Source organism: Anomaloglossus baeobatrachus, chromosome 6 (assembly GCF_048569485.1).
Source record: "Anomaloglossus baeobatrachus isolate aAnoBae1 chromosome 6, aAnoBae1.hap1, whole genome shotgun sequence".
NCBI classification, from domain to species: Eukaryota; Metazoa; Chordata; class Amphibia; order Anura; family Aromobatidae; genus Anomaloglossus; species Anomaloglossus baeobatrachus.
In genome coordinates this window covers 117,436,563-117,458,058 of record NC_134358.1, presented here as the reverse complement: position 1 = coordinate 117,458,058, position 21,496 = coordinate 117,436,563, and the positions used below count along the sequence as shown (strand labels likewise).

Here is a 21,496-nt window from a genome sequence, read left to right as displayed (position 1 = left end):
GGACTGCAAGGCTCTAATCCCTGCCTATATGCATCTTATCCAAACCTATCCCTCCTTCAGCAGCTATTCTTACATTAAATGCAGCATATACCATGTTTCCCCGAAAGTAAGACAGTGTCTTACATACTTTTTACACAGCAATCGCAGCAAGTCTCCATGCAATGTACCGTATGGGGACTTACCGCAATTGCTGCACATGAGGGCACTGAGGCTGCGTGTTTATGTATGTTGTCCGTGGTCCTGATGGACCACGGACAACATTACTACAACATTTCTCGGTGGCCGAGCGTTCGGCTGAGCGCCCGACCGCTGGCATGTGACAGCTTTCAGCTGAGCGCTCGGCCACCGGCATGTCAGGGCGCTCAACTGGGCGCTCGGCCGCCGGCATGTCAGGGCACTCAGCTGAGCGCTCGGCTGCCGGCGTGTCAGGGCACTCAGCTGGGCGCTCGGCCGCCGGCATGTCAGGGCGCTCAGATGAGCGTTCGGTCGCCGGCGTGTCAGGGCGCTCAGCTGGGCGCTCAGCCGGTACTGTAAAGAAGAACTGGGTGCTCGGCCGCCGGCATGTCAGGGCGCTCAGCTGAGCGCTCGGCTGCCGGCATGTCAGGGCGCTCAGCTGGGCGTTCGGCCGCCGGCATGTCAGGGCGCTCAGCTGGGCGCTCGGCCGCCGGCATGTCAGGGCGCTCAGCTGAGCACTTGGCCGCCGGCATGTCAGGGCGCTCAGCTGGGCGCTCGGCCGCCGGCGTGTCAGGGTGCTCGGCTGAACGCTCGGCCGCCGGCGTGTCAGTGCGCTCGGCTGGACGCCCGACCGCCAGCATGTGACGGCTCTCAGCTGAGCGCTCGGCCGCCGGCATGTCAGGGTGCTCAGCTGAGCGCTCGGCTGCCGGCATGTCAGGGCGCTCAGCTGAGCGCTCGGCCGCCGGCATGTCAGGGCACTCAGCTGGGCGCTCGGCCGGTACTGTAAAGAAGAAAAAAAATAAAAAATAAATAACGCTTTCTGTTTACTATGTCTTAATTTCGGGGTACGTCTTACATTAGCCGACCCCCCCAAAACCCCCACTACGTCTTACTATCGGGGAAACACGGTAGCATTAATAATAGGGAATAGAATAGATGTAGCCCTAAAAAAAGTGACTATTGATTTTAGGGTGCAGCAAAGAGAACTGTAAGGCTATATTCCATTCCTATATGCCTTTAATCCAAACCTATCCCTCCTCCAACAGCCATCTTTACACTGAAAGCAGCAAACAGAGGTATTAATAGGGAAGAGAATATATAATAACGTAGCCCTTACAAGGGACTTGTGGTTTTAGGGTGCAGTAGAAAGGACTTTAAGGCTGTTATCCCTGCCTATATGTCTCTTTTTCAAACCTATCCCTCCTGCAGTAGCTACCCCAATACTGTTTTTGGGGTTGAGTATGCTGATCGTTGCATAACCAAATCTTATATAGACCTGATACATGTTGCAGCAGTCCAATAATAGTAATGCCAGTAGCCAACATGGCTACTGCATTAACAGGACTGGCAGGCAATTCAAGCATGCTTAGTGGCTGAAAAACAAGCATGAAACATGCGGCATGGGGACTCAAACATGGCAATCAAGCACCCGCGATACTCGATCAAGAACTGAGTGTGCCCCAACACCACAATGCCAAATTGAGTGTCTAGCAGTGGCGACCATGCTCGTCTATCACTACTTCTAACAGCACCACTAATATATTTAAAGGCTTTCTGTAGTGCAATGTGTAAGGGGTGGGCAGACCCCTTACAAAGAAGCATAGTCACCCGGAATGTTGTTATTAATAAAAATGTTTTTATTATTATTATATTGTTTTAGTGGGTTCCCCTAGTGGCCGGGTGGGACGGCTGTCACCACAGTGGAGAGGAGGAGCCGGCAGAAGCAAGGGGAGGGAGGAGAAGTGTTGTTGAGGAAAGTGTGAGATTAGAAGGCAGTTGTGTCCGGGACGGGAGAGAAGAAGCAGCGCAGGGGCAGAGTGTGGGAGCTGAAAGAACAGGGAAGCCGGAGAGAAAAGGAGCGGGCGGAACCTCATAGTGCGAAGCAGTCCCGGTGTGGGTCCGGGCTGTGGGTAGCCATAAGTGGGAGCCAGGTGAAGCAGAGTAGCCGGGCACATCCCCACTGGAGGAGACGTCAGGACAGGCTTTCCCCAGATAAAGAAGTGTAACATCATCTTTTACTGCCGTGTGTGTGAAGAAGTTGTGAACAATAAAATGCCTTCTGGTTTCACGGAATCACGCCTGAAGAGTGTTTGTACGTCGGACAACATGTGCACCACCACACTCTGCCCCACCAAGACATCTCCTGTCCCGATAGTGACGGCGGAGCCAGGGGTAAGCCTGACAGCAGGGGCCATGACTACAATCCCCGAGGCACCCCTGGCACCCCGTTACATGTGGCGTAGTCGGCAGGATGCGAATTACATGCAAGGGGCCCCGACCCAAGAAGACGGAGACCAAGTGGTGCCTAGGGCACAGGATCCGGATTATTGGAGAAGAGTCCCGATCCCTTGGTGGGAAGAAGAAGTAGTGCCTGAGGCGTTGGACCGGGCACAAGATGGCGGCAAGATGGCCGTCGTCTTCAAGGACATGGAAAGCGCGCGAAAAATTGGCGCCAAAAGAAGAGCCTGGGGCTGGCCGGTGCCGAAAAAGAAGTTCGGAGTACTCCGCCCAAAGAGGTGAGGTGCTGGTCCCAGGGCACAGATGAAGATATGTGAAATGGGCGGTGTTCCAAGGAAAAAGAAGTACCGCCGCGGAGGGGTCGACCTGATGTGTGAGACTGGGGGTGGAGTATGCCCAAGAGCGGGAAAAGTAAGCCCGCCTCCACTTCCTCCAGCTTCTCCACCGACCCTGACGCCCTTACTAGTGACTCGTACTGCAGGCAAAATGGAGAACCCCGAGGGACAACAAGCTACGGTGGTCGCGCCTGGTCTGGACCGACGCCACCAGAAGCAGATTGCGTCTGCGTCTGCGGAGGGATTTCCCTCTCACTTGCCGGCTGTACCCGGAGGACCGGGACGAGCCACAAAAGTGACCTGGGTGACGACGTGGGACGCGGTAACCAGAGAGACCACGACTGAGGTCCGAGCGACGTACACCGCTCAGCTGCCATCAGGGAACCGGCCTCTGGGAACCCCATACCCATACCTGGAGACACCCCCGCCAGTCGCGGTGGGCTCTACGACACAAGTTCCAGATCCGGCTCCGGAAGAATCATACGCCCGGAAGCTAGAGAGGGACAATTGGGGCTTCTTTTGGGACCCAGTACAGCCGTCACCCCTGCCTCAATGGAAGTCTCCGTCCCCAGAACCGGACCCGGTACAGGAGAGGCTGCTGGCCGAGACCGTGGCCCGGGAAATGATGGCTGGTCCCCGGAGTGCGGAGTTCGAGCAGCAGTGTACCATAGGAACGGTGGTAAAATTTAATCAGAAGGAGGGGTATGGCTTTATAGAAGATGAGGAAACCGGCGATCACTATTTCTGTAATAGAGTGAACCTGGACATCGAAGGCCTGCCGCAATGTCTGCACACTTTGTATCCCGGAGAAAAGGTCCGGTTTATGCGAGAGGTGGGATGCCGAGGCCTCTTTGCAGTCGGAGTAACCCGGATGCCTACTACGCAAGAGGCTGCTCAATGGCAACAAGAACTGGAGTGGGAGGAATGCCAGTACCGACGGCGGTCGCAGCACAGACCGGTACTAGCCGAGCTCTCCCACCCGAGACGCACCATGGCCGTAGCCCCGGAAGTCCTGCCCGGACCGATCGCTGACCCGGAGAAGGGAACCCCGGCGGTGCTGGCTATTAACCAAAACATAACCACGCATCCGGTAATTGTCATGGGCAGCCCCCAGCCGTCCCGTGCCGTGACCCCCTCACCCCCGTCGGGGGTAGAAGAAACAAAGCCGGAGACGGAGACAGCGGAGCAACCCGCCAATTATGAGCCCTTCCGGAGGCTGCGCCGGTTGCCCGGGCAGTCCCTGTCGGAGTACGTGAAGGCCCAACGAGCCGAATGGCAACGTGCCTACCATCCGGAATGACTTTTCAAGACCGGAAGATGGTGGGCCTGTTTTTGTTAGACACCGGCGTTGTTTTGAACCGGAAGAAGTTTGCTGTTCGTACCGTTCAAGTGGCTGAGCCCGGAGAGAACCTGCTGCTGGACTGAGCCAGGGGCTCCCTCCGCGTCGTTAAGAAGAAGAAGTTTTTCGAGTTGTGTTCCTGCCGTTTAACATCTAAGACCGGGAGTGCTGCAAAAGCCTCCAGGCAGAAACTCGACTAAGACCGGGAGCTTCCAGGAGGAACTCCGGGCGCTGGACTGGTGCGCCCCTTGCGGTTGCCCAAAGGTGAACTTGCTTGTAGTTTCATTGAAATGATGTTGTTTCCTTTTTATGTGTAGTTTTAGATTCATGCCTTGCCGGGAGGCTCAGGCTTAAAGAGGGGAGGTATGTAAGGGGTGGGCAGACCCCTTACAAAGAAGCATAGTCACCCGGAATGTTGTTATTAATAAAAATGTTTTTATTATTATTATATTGTTTTAGTGGGTTCCCCTAGTGGCCGGGTGGGACGGCTGTCACCACAGTGGAGAGGAGGAGCCGGCAGAAGCAAGGGGAGGGAGGAGAAGTGTTGTTGAGGAAAGTGTGAGATTAGAAGGCAGTTGTGTCCGGGACGGGAGAGAAGAAGCAGCGCAGGGGCAGAGTGTGGGAGCTGAAAGAACAGGGAAGCCGGAGAGAAAAGGAGCGGGCGGAACCTCATAGTGCGAAGCAGTCCCGGTGTGGGTCCGGGCTGTGGGTAGCCATAAGTGGGAGCCAGGTGAAGCAGAGTAGCCGGGCACATCCCCACTGGAGGAGACGTCAGGACAGGCTTTCCCCAGCTAAAGAAGTGTAACATCATCTTTTACTGCCGTGTGTGTGAAGAAGTTGTGAACAATAAAATGCCTTCTGGTTTCACGGAATCACGCCTGAAGAGTGTTTGTACGTCGGACAACATGTGCACCACCACACTCTGCCCCACCAAGACATCTCCTGTCCCGATAGTGACGGCGGAGCCAGGGGTAAGCCCGACAGCAGGGGCCACGACTACAATCCCCGAGGCACCCCTGGCACCCCGTTACACAATGTATTATCCATCCTATCACTTTTATACTGACAGGCTGCACAATCTATTAAGCATTGATCTTTCCCAAGCCAGAGGCCATTGTAAGAGCCTCTTGCTGCCACAGAAATCATTGGTTTTCCACAATCGCACTGCAGGAAGCCGGTGGAGTGGCAGAAGGAGTGATTTCCTTTCATGCTGAGGTCACTATTGACTTCTGCATATACTGAGTTAATTTATCTACTGCAAACACCTAATAGTACTCACCTCTGCAATATCTCTGCTATCAAGGAAGAATGAGTGCTGCTAGACAGAAGGCTCCTCAGGATCACAATATCGGGGTAAAGATTCACTGCCTTTTCATGTTCTAATGGAAAGTGTTACATCCATTTGAACTTGAAGAGCCGTTGCTGTGCCATTATGTGTTTAATTTTCTATACACTGTACACAGTGGCTTAATGTTGTATTCAAGGAATTTTTTGAAGAAGAAGAACTGACAGTGTGTCTTTCAAAAATCAGTCCATGGATTCAAGTGATTTCCAGTGACAAGCAAAAGGGTAACAATGTTTCGAGCTTCTGACTTTCAGGCTTTATATCTCACCATCCACTACATCTTTGAGTGTGAGACTACCTTCATTTTATAGACAATCATCTTGGCTATCTCATACATAAATTTGCTTTTAGTTACTTAGTATGTGATTAGTTATGCAGATTCTTGTCATGTCACTGCATTGTTTTTGTTTTGCTCCTAAAAGTCTAAATTTAAATTTTTAATATTTTATTAGTATTTTGTAAATCTACCTTTGGTTTTCAACACTTCCTGAATCCTTCTGGTCATGCTCTTCATCAGATTCAAGCATGTCTCAACCAAAATCTGAATTGAGGTCTCTCCTATACATTTCCAATGTTGGTGCATACTGGATGACTCACTTGGGTATGTATACCGCGTTTTCTTCAACTCTACCCACAAGTGTTTCATTGGGTTGGGGTTTGGAGGCTATGGGGGCCAATCCAGCACTTCTACTTCATTATCCTCTAACTATTTTTTTCACTCTCGATATATGCTTTGGTTTGTAGTCCTGCTGAGGATGAGACTCTTCTTTTCAAGTCTATGGTTGCACAAGATTTCATGACATGTTATTATAATGTACGGTTGATGCATGCCACTGCTAAGTATTTGCCACAGGCATCTGTCACCCATAAGATCTAGTGTCCTCCGGCTAATGGATACAGCATAAAAAGCTACTGAAAAGCTTATGATATGTTTAACATATGCCTGTCATTGATTCTATGCAATGGCATCCATCACCCAAAAATGTAGTTTACCGGACTCCTCCGGATGGAATAATATAGTTTGCTCAGAGCACAGTATATGGTTTTACCGACAAGATGGAAGCCAAACAGAGTAATAAAGCCCTATGGACAAGTTTAGCGAGTACATAGGACACATAAACCAAATATTGTGATGAGAACAAGGCTTTACAGGGACAAAGAGTTCCTGAAGTCTAGTTCAGGAGGTCGGTCCCTATTACATTATTCCTATGAGCCTTGTCTGAAATACTTCCCATTTGCGACATGACCTACAATAAAGATTTCAATTTCCTGTCTTAATATTTGAGTTTCTGGATTACCGGGGGCCATTATCATTCACTATGAAGCAAACAGGTCTAAAGGGTTGGCTTAGATATGAATTAGTCTTATGGTTTTTCCCACTAAATACATTTATCAACCATTTATATAATAGGAGTTAAATGTGTTTTGACATTTTTATTTCTATGCAAAAAGTGATGGCACACACATTAAAAAGACAAAAGTGATATAAAAACGTGTGACGGGACACCTTTGTTAGAAAAAGTTAGTAGCATGTAATCATATAGCACCTAGATGTTACAAAAATATTTGATTAATAGATTTCATAGGAATCAAAGTTATACATCAGGCATAACGATATTAGGCAAAGTTCATGTATCTCAAAAATAAACGCACACATGGAAATAGTTATATATCGGGTCAATATCCCGAAGTAATCCTCTATTTTAAAGTGCCTGGTACAAATAAAGGGACAGTCAGGTCAAAGGGAAAAATATCCCACTATGGTTTCCTATACATACCAATATGACAGGTATTGGTGTCCCAAGAACAAGAGATCCCCAACACCCCCTGATGTGCGTTTCGCTAGGAAAACAAGAAGTCCCACGTGTAGTTTTTTCCCTCCACATGTTTTTATATCACATTTGTCTTTTAATGTGTGTGCCATCACTTGTTGCATAGACATAAAAATGTCAAAACACATTTAACTCCTGCTCTACTGTTTTGTATATTACATTATATGGAGTTTGTGTATGCGGGGTGGTGACCACAATTTGTCACCCACTCGCATATTGGTATATATGGTTACAAGGAGATTTGCTAATTTCATTTATATAATATGTAGAGTTTGTTCTGACTTGAGAACTATGTTTATTCAGGTAACAGGCAGTTCCCAAGTATCCTCCATTCACTTTTATGGGACTCATGGAGATAACTGTTGCATCACTCTCCTAGAAATAGAAATGCAAAAGTAATTCAATATGCACAAGTATGCTCTGTTATGATTGAGCCCTTCACTCACATGGGGACAAAGAAATCAGGGATTAAGTTAACCATAGGTCCCTATACAGAATAGGAGGACCCTAAATCTGACTCTGTTTTGTCCCTGCTTGACCATAGAGGTTGGCACCCTAAGTTTGCACAATGTCATCCTCACTCAACGTCGGCTGACCCTGAGTGTCTTTAAATGTGTGCTAAACTATAAACCAAGTGTAACACAAAACACCAATAAACATAAACAAAGTGTGCACAGGCAAAGTTGAAACACAGGGCTAAAGACGTGTTCGCAAAGTCATACAAGGAAGATAGTAAATGAAAGAAACCCAAAAAACTTACAGAATAAGTGGAAACCCTCCAAACCCTAAATGAAACAGAATGAAAGAATGATGGAGAGGGAAACATACACACAAACTGCTGGGAAAAGCAAAAGTGATTATTCAGCAAGATTATCCTAAACTGACACAATCATTGGAAAGGAGGAGGGAAGGGAAACATGTCCAGCACAATGTCTTTAAAAAAAACTTCAAATTTATTAATTCCAAGTAAAAAAAATGTTCTATATGTGGACCAAAACAATCTCTCCATGTGCCTTACAGCGCCTTACATGTTTCAGGGAAAAACTCCTTAATCATATTTGCCTATGATTAAAGAGTTCTTCTCTGAAACATGAAGTATTTTTAAAGACATGGTGCTGGATATGTTTCCCTCCCCTCCTCCTTTTGTGACAGCTGTGAATGCCAACCACGAATACCGTGCACCGACCCAAGTGGAGCCTAGACGCAGAGACTGGTGATCTGGATATATTGTATTTTTGTTATTTTTATCCTAAACTGAGCAGTTGGGACTCCAAACATCTAATAACCTTGGAATATAGACAGCATTGGAGGCATGTGGATGGTAGACATAAATAACACCTCCCAAGATGAGATAGGACAAACAAACAAGGAAGTAAACACACAAAAATAGAAATCAAACAGAAAGGCAAAGAAAAGACAAGACATGAGAACTAACAGCAGATGGTCCGATACAAAACAGGCTGTGGTCCAACAAAGAGGGAAACAAACCACACAATCAGAGGTCACTTGACTGAGCCCCGGAATCGAGCCATAAGATGCTCAAAACATGCATCTAAGTTTGGAATCCAGTCAGAGGTCAGACCTACAGCTAGGGGCATAATTATAATAGGCGCAGAGGTTGCAATCACACCCAAATCCTGAAGCCTAGAGGGACCCAAAAGGTTCCTTTGTGCCATATGAGAAAACCCTTTAACCCTTTAAGGACCAGGGAATTTATCGTTCTTACACTTTTGTTTTTCCTTGGCTTTTTTCAAGAACCATATTTTTTTTATTTTTCCATAGACATAGGGATTGTTGTTTTGTGGGATAAGTTTTAGTTTGAATAGCACCATTCATTTTACCACTTAATGTACTGAAACATAGCAAAAACATTCCAAGTGTGATGAAATTGCGAAAAAAATGCAATCTTGCTCTGGTTTTGGGATTATTTTTTAACTATCATTGTATGGTAATGAACTACAAACATGATTGCTCACATCAGTCCATTTATGTCAATACCAAACATGCTTTCATTTTTTTTTCTATTTAAATAATGAAAAAAAAAATTAAATTGGTAAAAACATTTTTTTTGCTTTGTATTGCCATTTACCAAGATCCATAACATTTTTATTCTTTTGTTGATGGAGTTGAGTGAGAGATTGTTTTTTGATCACTGAGCTGACATTTTTATTGATACCTGTTTTGTTTACATATGATGCTTTGATTGCTTATTATTACATATTTTTAGGGAGGTGGAATTTCCAAAACAACACAATTACGGTGTTTTGATTACTTTTCTCTTTACAGCGTTTCTTAATGTTGTTAAATAATTTAATATTTTAACAGATCGTACTTATATGAACACGGTAATAATACCAAATATATATTTTTTTTGTTTCTTTACTTGTAATGGGGAAAAGAGGAGTGATTTGAATGTTTATATCTTTTTTTTCCATTTTTTATACTTATAAAAACTTGTTTCTTTATTTTTTAAACCCCTTAGGGGACTTCAACCTGAGATCGTTTGATCACTTATACTATATACAGCACCACAGTATTGCAGTATACAGTGTATCCACCCATATCCTGTCCACCGCCATTAACATGAGAATGGCAGCAGCTATAAGCATAGAAGTGGTGTCTAGGTATAGTAAAGTAGCCATGCGCTACGCAATGAAACCACCTATAGTGACACCTGGTGGAAAACAACGAGGTTAGCATTTTTATCTCGAAAACGGAACGGGATAGAGAAAAAAAGTGAGTTACAAAGTTGTGGGGCATCATCAATTCAATACGAATCGACACCTTGCTTTGCATACATAAATACTATGATTAGAATGTGTAAAACTCACAAGGCTGCGGACGTGAAGCAATACCTCATAGAGACCTTCCTACAAGTCATTGGGTATGGTGGCTGCATGGAGTGGCCTCCACGCTCACCTGACCTGAACCCATTGGACTTCTTTTTGTGAGGTCATATCAAACAGCAGGTGTCCACCAACATTGCAGGACCTACGACGACGTATCACAGATGCTTGTGCAAACGTGTCCCCTACCATATTGCACAACATACAGTATGCTGTCCAGAGTCCAAATATGCATTGCAGCTGACGGTGGCCACTTTGAGCATCAAAGTTAAATGAGCGCTATTTGCGTGACCAGCATTCAATGTTTTGGGGGGGTCATGGGTTTCATATCATAGCATTTCTGTATGCAAGGTGTCGATTCGATGATGCCGTACAATTTTTTAGTTCACTTTTTTTCTCTATCTCATTTTGTTTTTGAGATAAAAATGCTAACGCCGTTCTTTTCCACCAGGTGGCGCTATAGGTGGTTTCATTGCGTAGCACATGGCTACTTTACTATACCTAGACACCACTTCTATTCCTATAGCTGCCGCCGTTCTCAAGTTAATGGCGGTGAACAGGATATGGGTAGACACATACACTGCATAGTGAAAATGTTAGTGTCATATGGAGCTCACGGGAAGATCAAGATGAGAGCGACAGGGGATTACATCGCTAAGGATCAATAATATCTGGTACATGCTGGCACTGGCGCACATTCTATTTAAGTGCTGCGGTCAGAGATTGACAGAGGAATTTAAATGGTTAACAGTCATGGACGGAACTCGGCCAAGCTAAGGCTGTTAAAGACAAATGCAGCTATATAATATAACCTGTATCTGCCAAATGTGGAAGATACTCCTCAGCCTCCTTAACAAGTGAGGAACCCTTCTCCAGGATGTAAATTCATTATTTTGTTGTAAGGGATTAAAGATCTGTCATTTTTGAATGTCCTCTTACTGATTTTTCATTAGGGCTGAAAAGCTTTAAGTTAAGTTACACTATTGCCTTCAGTGACCACAAATTTATCATCTGCTGTGGAAAATGGGAAATGTATATAGTGGTAAACCCCAGCTTCAGTGAGGATCTTATTATTGTGGAGCAATGTAGTCATATGAAGGAAAGGTGGACAACGATAGAACTATTTTCTTAAAGGGAATCTGTCAGCAGATTTTTGCTACCTCATCTAAGAGCCACATGAAGTAGAAAAAGAGACCTTGAATCAAACGATGTATTACTTAGATTACTGGGTGCAGTATCAGAATTTTTAGCTTTAGTCATGTAGCAGAGCTGAGAGAGCTGCCACCACCCACCTATAGAGATTGCACATTGACAGTGAGGTGTGAGAAGGAAGGGGTCTGCCGGACTGCCTTAAAAATGACATTGTAGTCCAGTAATGATAAGGGTCCTGCTGCTTAAGCAAACATAGCAAATAAACAAAAGATCTGACTGGCAGTCCTGTTTTCTTTGTGTTTACCCTTTCAGTATGCTGTCTTCAACTTACATAGCAAAAACCTTCTGACAGATTCCCTTTAAGATGCATAGATAAAATTTAGGACAGTGAAGTGTGAGTTATTAGAATAAAACAACAGTCACACATGAATTTATAACATGGTAGTTTCATAAAAGTAATTTTCGTTACAATTTTGCAATATTCGGAAAATTGCAGGTGTTTTATAATCAATTCCTCAATCTATTGCAGTGCCCTAATACAATCCAGCCGGATGAGTTACTGAGCTCCGGCTTCAGTTTCACCTGGGTGAACGCTCCCATCCACTCTCACACAGTCAGGAATAGTGTTCAGCACATACCAGCTAGATGCTTTTCCATGCTCTGCAGTTCCTTTGCGGTTAAAGCTTCTTTCAAGAGTTTTTGGTTCGATGAGCCCCCACTTCTGGCAGACAAGGCCTCCAAGTCCCAGACTGGTTGACGCTAAAGAAGTTCAAAAAGTGAGAGAATGTACTTTTACAAACAAGATGAAAATGGAAATAGGAAAGCAATAATTATATGTTCCTTGCACACTGAGATTTTTGGAAACAAGTTGTTTCCTATTAGAAGTGTCTGGTGTCCTGAGCACTTTCAGGAATAGGATGTTAACTGTGTAAAGCATCAATAATAAATCTTCCATCCAGCTACTCTGTAGATTTATCACACATTGGAAGCCAGGAATAAGTTACAACACATCTATGTCAGAAAATATCCATCATGCATTTTACAAATATAATTTTTCTGCTTAATTTCTAATAAATCAATTAATTCAGTGTTGGATCTTGAGTGTGCTATACTTATCAGTGCCTAGGTTTTAAAATAAGACTAATATGTACATGTCAACATTGGAGGTCACTCACAAAAAAGCATTTCCTTTACCATCATTAATTGCTTAATTTTCATATCTCTATGTGTTCTAAAAGGGTTTTCTGGTTTTAGAAAACTCATGTCTCCTGTTGAAGTCTGTTTTAAAAAGTAACCAGCTTTATTCACTCTCTCCAGGTCCAAGGCCAAGTCTTGTCAGCAGCTACCATGTGTGTGAATATCTGCAGTACCGACGTCACGTTGACAGCGCTGCCGCCAGTCGCTGAGCTCAGTGGTGCTACCCGAATTGACAGCACAAACTGCAAGGAGTTACTAAACTTGCGGATTAGTTGCCACACTCTGTTTACATGACATTAGCGCTTCAAACAATAACAGACATCGGGAGAAGCAGAAGAGACTCAGTGCTGGACCCAGGGAGGGAGAGCATAGCTCAGTTTTCTTTTTCTTAAAGGGAACCTGTCACCAGATTTGGTGACTATAAGCTGCGGCCACCACCAGTGGGCTCTTATATATACAGCATTCTAACATACTGTATATAAGAAATCAAATATATCTGACACATGTTATTTCTCACATATGGAGACTCCAGACACCATAGAAATTCAAGAAAAATTGAGTCATATTCCAAAAATACATATAAATTTTATTAGACATAGTTAATATTTCATACATTAAATAATCAGGAACAGGGGAAGGGAAAAGGGGGGGGGGGAGAATAAAGTGCAAGGGTAGGGCAGCAATCACCACAGATCAAGGTTCATGGCAAGCACTATGTCAAATTTTATTGTGGACAACAGCATGCACACAGAACGACAGCGTTTAAGCAAACCGCACGGGGTACAAAACCGCAGCTAGTGTAAATCGCGGGCACGGGAGACAACCCAGCAGGAGTGATGTAAATTAAAGGCCCATGGGAACTATGGTCAAGATGCACAGGCAATTGGGAGCACTCACTGTATTATCACATGTAATTTAAAGTGCCACATATACATGGTGCTCACAATCATAGCGTGTGCTGCATACCATTATAGGGAAACATATTCCCATTCCCTTCAAGGGCTAGCAAGACTTGTAAAAATGTAAGGAGCTACTTCAAATTGCGGGTTAGCTCCCGTTCCAGCGGTGAGAATTCAGCATTACGGTTATAACAATCAAGACCATGCTGTGGTCCTACATAGAAGAAGGTAGAAGGTTATTTGTGCTTACCCATATATGACTTAGTGGTGAGAGCTGTCCAGGGGGCCCCGACGCAGCGTTTCGCATCGGGCTTCCTCGGGGGGCCATACGTTGATCCTGTGTGTTAGGCTATTTATAGCCAGTTATGCCGGCGGGGCGACTGTCATAATTTGCGCATGATGCGCAAATAAAATTTGACATAGTGCTTGCCATGAACCTTGATCTGTGGTGATTGCTGCCCTACCCTTGCACTTTATTCTTCTCCCCCCCCCTTTTCCCTTCCCCTGTTCCTGATTATTTAATGTATGAAATATTAACTATGTCTAATAAAATTTATATGTATTTTTGGAATATGACTCCATTTTTCTTGAATTTCTACTGTATATAAGAGCCCAGGCCGCTGTGTAGAACGTAAAAATGACTTTATAATACTTACCTAAATGGTCGGTGTGGTGCAGACTGGTCGGATGGGTGTCTGCATTCTCCGGATGCAGAGCCTCCTCTTTCGAACATCTTTGTCCTCCTTCTTCTGAAGTTGGGTGCATGATGCGTCCTATGTCATGCACACACGTCGGCATTGAGGTCCTGAGCAGGTGCACTATAATACTTTGATCTGCATTTGATTGGAGGTGCACCTGCGCAGGACCACCCTGCCGGCTAGTGTACATGACGAAGGACGTGCCATGTACCCAGACTTCATAAGAAGGAGGACAAAGATGGCCAAAAGAGGAGGCGCCGGATCAGGAGACACCCATCCGACCGGTCTGCATCGCACCGACCATTTAGGTAAGTATTATAAAGTTATTTTTACGTTCTACACATCGGCCTGGGCTCTAATATACAGCATGTTAGAATGCTGTATATAAGAGCCCCCCTGGTGGTGGCCGCAGCTTATAGGCCCCAAATCTGGTGACAGGTTCCCTTTAAGCAAACTGAAACCGGGGGAGAGCAAGTTTAAATGTTATGGGCAAATGGAGAAGTGTTGTGGAATTGAAATAATTAATTAAAAAAATACTTTTTAGTAGGTCATATAGATGACATGGAATAAAATCAGCTGCTGTGTGAGACAAAAAGGACAGCCACTAAGGCTCTGGTCACACCTCTGTTTATCTTTTCCGTCTGTCTGCTACATTTAGACCAAACAGTACAGATACATGAAAACATAAAACAAAAAATGGATAGTTTATAGCATATAGTTAGATTCAAGATTACGGCATACAGAGAAGTGGGGTGAAAGTGAAGATGTTTGTAAATAATGGAAAATGTATATTTACATTGCAGTAGCTTCAAGACATGAGTCATTTACATTAATGATCTAATCACTTGTCTAGTAGCCGTTACCCCACTATGAAATTAGGTGGACCCCTTTTTAATTGGTTGTTACCATCTTTATAGACTGTGAGCCCTCGTGGGCAGGGACCGCTCTCCTCCTGTACCTGTCTGTGCCTTGTATTGTTTATGATTATTGTACTTGTCCCTACTATGTATACCCCTTTCACATGTAAAGCGCCATGGAATAAATGTATCTATAATAATAATAATAATAATAATAATAATCTTCTGGCCATCATGTCTCCTGCAACTCTATTGCAAAACAAAAATGGGCTGACTATGTGCACTGATTCTGCACAAAATGCGGGTTCTGCTACATGGAAGGACACTAGCTAACAGTAGGGGAGTACTGAACAGATAACACTTTGTATTATATTCATCTTATTTATCAGGGTGTATGGAAAGAATATAAGACTTAGAGGGGTTCTGTCACAGAAACTACCTGTCTTTAAAATCTAAATATCTGCAGATCTGACTTGTCTGAAAACACTCCATGGCATATATCATTTTCCATGTAGCATACAATGCATCTGGGAAAACAAAATATATTTCAACTTTCAACCTCTCTCCACCAAGGTAAATTTGTGTTTTTGCTCTTTCATTCCCCCATCCCTCCCCTCTTCTATCAAGTGAAGAGAGTCATAACTTTTTTTTTTATTAATTTTCCATCTGCGTGTCTGTTTCAGAGCATTTTTTTGTGGGACAAATTGCAGTTTTAACCCACCCCCCCGAGTCTGTTTTCACCTTCCTGACCAGACCAAATTTTACAATTCTGATCAGTGTACCTTTAAAGAGGTAATAACTCTGGAAATCTGCAATATTTCCCAGTTAGTCTGACAATATTTTTTCAAGACACATTCTTGTTCATATTAGTGGTAAATTTTGGTCGATATTATTTGTGTTCATTTATGAAAATATAAAAAATGTTGACAAAAAATGAGAAAATTTAGTAATTTTCGAACTTTGAATTTATAAATAGGAGTACTATTTGAAATTTGGAGCGCAAAATTGTCTTTAATAGATAGCCCCTGAAGTGTCTAACTAGTGCAAACCCCCACAAGTCACTCCATTTTATAAACTAGACCCCTGAAGGAATTTATCTAGATGTGTGGTGAGCACCTTGAAACTCCAGGTGCTTTACAGAATTTTATAATGTTGAACCATGAATATGAAAAAAATGTTGCTATAACCCCCATTTTTTTATTTTCACAAGGAAAACAATAGAAAACGGAACACACTGCTTGTGCAATTTCTACTGAGTAAAATGATATTCCTCAAAAGGTGGAAAACTAGTGTTTGGGTGCACAGCAGGGCTTAGAAATAGTGCCTAAATAGTAGAAACTCCCAACAATTGATTGCATTTTGGAAACTATACCATTCACGAAAATTAGCTAGATGTGTGGTGAGCACCTTACAACCACAGGCAATTCACAGAATTTTATATCATTCAGCTGAGAAAATGAAAAACTAAATTTGTTTGGCAATTTCTCCTGAGCCAAGGGATACCCCATAAGTGGCGGAAAACTACTGTTTGGTGAAACAGCAGGGTTCAGAAAGGAAGTAGCGATATTTGACTTTGAGAGCGCAAAATTGGCTAGAATTGATAGTGGACGCCATGGCATATTTGAAGATCCTCTGACATGACAAAACAACAGAAACTCCCACAAGTGAACCCATTCTAGAAACTACACCTCTCAAGGAATTTAGGGGTGTAGTGATCAATGTTAACCCTAAGGTGATACACGGAATCGTATAACATTGAGAAAATGGATCATTCAATTTATTAACCAATTTCTTCTGAGTTTGCAAATATCCCATAAGTGGTCAAAAACTACTTTTCTACTTTTGAGGCAGAATGCAAATTTCAAAATGGAAGGAGCAACACATTGGAGTTCAGATTAAATTGGAATGGTTTGAGGGTGCCATGACACATTGGCAGAGCTCCTGACATGCCAGATACGTGATCCCATTTGACAGAGTACACCCCTCAATGAATTAATTTAGGGTTGCATTGAGCATATTGACAGCACCACAGAATTTTATACCATTGGGTGATGAAGAAAGCGTAATTACATTTTTTTCACTAAAATTATGTTCTAGTCACAAGTTTTTAAGTTTTATAAGGGCTAATAAAAAGGAATGGGTCACACAGTTTGTTGTGTAATTTCTCCTGAGTGTAACATCATCCATATAATTAGCAACTAGTTTTGAGGTACAGTGCAAAGCTGAGAAAGGAAGGAGCGCCATTTTGGACTTTAGAATTTGCTGGATTGCTTTGCAGGTCCCATGTCACATTGGCAGAGCCCCTGAGGTGCAGAGGAGAACAGCAGAAATCCCTCAAAAGAGACACCATTTTCTAAAATGCACCGCTGAATAAATTCATGTAGCAGTGCAGTGAGCATATGGACACTACATGTGTGACACAAAATTTTTTAATATTGAGCAATGAAAAAATATAATTACATTTTTACCACTAAAATGTTGTTTTAGCCCCAGATTTACAATTTTCACAAGGGGAAAAGCTAAAAGAAAAAAAAGTCCCTATAATGTGTTACACAATTTCTCCAGGACATAATACCTCACGTGTGAATGTACAATACTGTTTGGCCGCACAACAGAGCTTGGGAGCGTTTTTTGTTTGGAGGACTGGTTTTCCTTTAATATTTGCGGACACCATTTACAGAGCCCCTAAGTGCCAGAACAACCGAAACCCCCTAAGTGACTACATTTTGGAAATTACACAACTTACGGGGAGTATGTTGCAGTGAATGTTGCAGAATTAAAAATTGCAAAAAAGTCCCCTGTAGTGGCCCCTGGAAACCTGCAGCATGTAAATAAGGTGGGCTCTCCTCAAGATAACAATGCCAAACATGTAGCCATTAACTGTGGTTTAGGCACATTGCGGTGCTCAAAAATGAAGGAAGTATTTGGATTTCATAGTGCAGATTTAGCTGGATTTTTTTTGGGGGGGCGCTATAGCGCTTTTCCAGAAACTTTGTGGTACCACTAATATGGAAGCACCCTATATTTCATTAACAGATGACGGACCTGAGTGGGTACTTAATTTAATGTGGGTTGAGTTGAATTCCATTGGTGGTAATTTAGGGTACAGATCAATTCACATTTATCCTGTGCTCTATACTGCACACTTACATTAGGATTTCTATATACATCGCTGAAATACATGATTCAGGTGAACCCTTGACGAATACATTCACTAATGATGCAGCAGAGATAATCCAGACTCCGTTTGGCTTCAGTTGAGCTGTGTCCTTCTTTTCAAAGGTACACAAGCTGTTGTTGACCACACTTTTGTGCTTGTCTAAAAAGGCACGCAAAAAGATGGACACCGCCGAACCACAGGCCAAACAGGTGTTGAAAGTGACTCCCTCTGCCTCATTATAATGGAAATTTGTCTGAATCACATATTTTAGAGATTTACATGTAAACCTTGATGTAAGTGCTCAGCGTAGAGCACAGCAAAAATGTGAGTCGTGCCGTACTGCAATCTTTGGCTTTTTATTATTTTTTACGTCATTTACCTTGAGGTATGAGTGATAGGGTGGCTTTATTTCTAAGGTCAGTACAATTACAGAGATACCAGATTTATGATTTTATCTAGGTTTGTCTACTATCACACTAAAAAAGCTTTCTTACGAGAAGGTTTTTTGTATCACCAAAGTTTGAAGGCTACAATCAAAATGCTGTAAAAATTATAAGACAGCTTTATTCTTTGGTTCAGTACGAATACAACAATATCACATTTATGTAGTTTTATTTAATGTTTTGCCCCTTTTACACCATAAAAACAATTTTATAGAAAAACAATATTTTTGCATTGCCTAGAGCTATAGCTTTTTTTATTTTTTTGCTGATGGAGCTGTTTGGCAGCTTGTTTTTTTGTGAGACAAGATTATGTTTTCAGGTATGCATTTCATTATTCACACTTTCAAGTTAGCAAGTGGAATTTTTCATTGTATGCTTCAATGTTTTTCGGTATGCTTATAGCATTATACTATTATCTAACTTTGATGTGCAGCCTTATCCTTATGTAGTATGTATTTTTTTGGCTTGCACTCATAATATATATTAGTGCTCACTTCAGTTATCCTATTTAAGATTATGTTTTCAGTGATACTATTTTTATTTACATATGACTTTTTGTTTGCGCTTTATTCCACCTTTTTGTCAGTTGCATGATAAAAAGACAGGTTTTGATACTTTTTTAAAAAAATGTTTACAGTATTTAACTAATATGACGGTTTTATAGATCACGTTTTTCTGGATGTGGCAATACCAAATGAAATTCTTTTTTGTTTACTTTTTTTGTTAGAATATTAATTTCTTCCATTTTTTTTGTTCTTTATTTTCTGATTTTTTTTAATATTTTTTCAATTTTTTTTTTTTAATTTAGATTCCTATATGGGACATTAACTTTTATTACTCTACTGGTAGACTATATTGCAATGCACAAGCATTGCCATACATTATACCTGTTAGTGTGAAACTAACAGAAGCCTCATAGACCATCCTTTGAGCTGTGTTCATAAAAATCGGAAAGCATATGATTACTCTGTGTGCTGTCTGAGCTATTTTGTCCTGAGCTTGATTTCAGCTGAGGAAAACTCACAGATGAACACTGCCTCATGGCGTAACATTTGTGCGAATGCAATGCCATTTTTTTATCCCAATGCACTTGCCATATTTATATGCAAGTGGGAACGAGGCCGTATGCCGGCGTCACACGGTACGATATATCGGGCGATATGTTGTCGGGGTCACGTCATTAGTGACACACATCTGGCATCGTTAGACATATCGTACCGTGTGACACCTCCGAACGACTGTGAACGAGCAAAAATACTCACCTTATCGTTGCTCGTTGACACGTCATTCATTTTCAAAATATCGGTCCTTCTTCTCTGCTCCGGTTGTTCGTCGTTCCCGAGGCAGCACACATCGCTCCGTGTGACACCCCGAGAACGACGAACACAGCTTACCTGTGTCCAACCGGCAATGCGGAAGGAAGGAGGTGGGTGGAATGTTACGTCCTGCTCATCTCCGCCCCTCCGCTTCTATTGGTCGGCCGCTGTGTGACATTGCTGTGACGCCGAACGTCCCTCCCCCTTCAGGAAGAGGATGTTCGCTGCCCACAGCAAGGTCGTCCGGGAGGTAAGTACGTGTGACAGGGGGTTACCGACTTTGTGCACCACGGGCAACTGACTGCCCGTAACGCACAAAGGATGGCGGTGGGTACGATCGCTCGTGCGATCGCACAATAGATCGTCCCATGTGATGTCGGCATTAGTCTGTGAAAACTCAGTAAGGCTTGTGCACATTACATATTTTTCAGGTGGATTCTTCCTCTGATGCTGCCTGAAAACAGAAAAGGCTCAAAATAATTAACATACGCATAACTATAGAAAAACGTCTTGCTGTTGAAATGTTCAGGCTTTTGAATTTCTTTTAAACAATTCACAAGCAGTTAAACGAAGTGAAATGTCCATTTTCCCAGCGTTTTCTGCTCAAAAGAGGCTCCATACTTTGCAATAAAATGTAACGGGAAAGATCAAAATGCACCCAAAAGATGACCTTATGCTTCTCGGAGTGTTTTGCTACCAGGTTTGCTTTAAAAAAAAACATCCTAAAAAATAATTATCAGATTATGACATTAAGAAAAGAAATGAAGCTAGCTAAATTAGCTACTGAAACAAAAATCGCCAAAAACATTAAAATAAACCACCACATTTTTTAGAAATACATCAATGCCAAAAGAATGGTATTGGCCCCATAAAATATTATAACAGGATAGATATAAAGTACAAAGAAAAGGCTGAGATATTAAACATGCACTTTTCATCCATGTTCACCAAGGATCTGACTGTTGCAGGGATCATTCAACAAGGTATAAATCAAAGTCCCCCCTGCTATAACTAATTTAACACAAGAAGAAATACAGCTGCATCTGAATAAATTAAACATTAACAAATTTCCCAGGCCAGATTACATTCATCTATGGATATTGAGAAAATTGAGCTCAGTAATTCACAGATCGCTGTATATTATCTTCTTAGATTTTCTTGTAGACAGGTTGGTGCCTCAGGATTGGAGAATGGATGATGTGGTACCAATATTTAAGAAAGGTTAGAGGGTGGATAGTGGAAACTACCGTCCGGTAAGTCTGACATCAGTGGTGTTCAATTTTTTAGAGCATTTTAAAACATGACATGCAATGATATATTAAAGAGAATAATATAATAACTGATAACCAGCATGGATTCATGAAACTTAAGTCGTGTCTAACCAACATGTTGGGTTTCAATGAAGAGGTAAGTACAAATCTGGTATTTGGACTTTGCAAAGGCATTTAGGTACTGTTCCACATAACAGTCTTGTAATGAAGCTCTAGAAGCAAGCACTAGCAGAAACTAATAGCAGATGGGTAAGAATTTGGCTAAAAGATAGGAAACAAAAAGAGTAGTCATAAATGGTTTTCTAATTGATCTACAGTCAGTAGTGGGGTACCACAGGGATCTGTGCTAGCACCGATTCTTTTTAATCTTTTTATTAATGACCTTGTGCATGGG

The 21,496-nt window shown here is 42.7% G+C and overlaps 1 protein-coding gene across 4 annotated transcripts in view; it reads right to left on the bottom strand.

Annotated features, from left to right (window-relative positions):
• The window catches only part of C6H8orf34 (chromosome 6 C8orf34 homolog), a 458,472-nt gene that overhangs the window by 81,109 nt on the left and 355,867 nt on the right, over positions 1 to 21,496 (bottom strand). For all 4 annotated transcript variants that reach the window (XM_075353192.1, XM_075353191.1, XM_075353195.1 and 1 more), the window contains exon 11: positions 11,900 to 12,020. In XM_075353192.1, the coding sequence (XP_075209307.1) occupies positions 11,900 to 12,020 (121 nt within the window). The remainder of the gene's footprint in view (positions 1 to 11,899; positions 12,021 to 21,496) is intronic.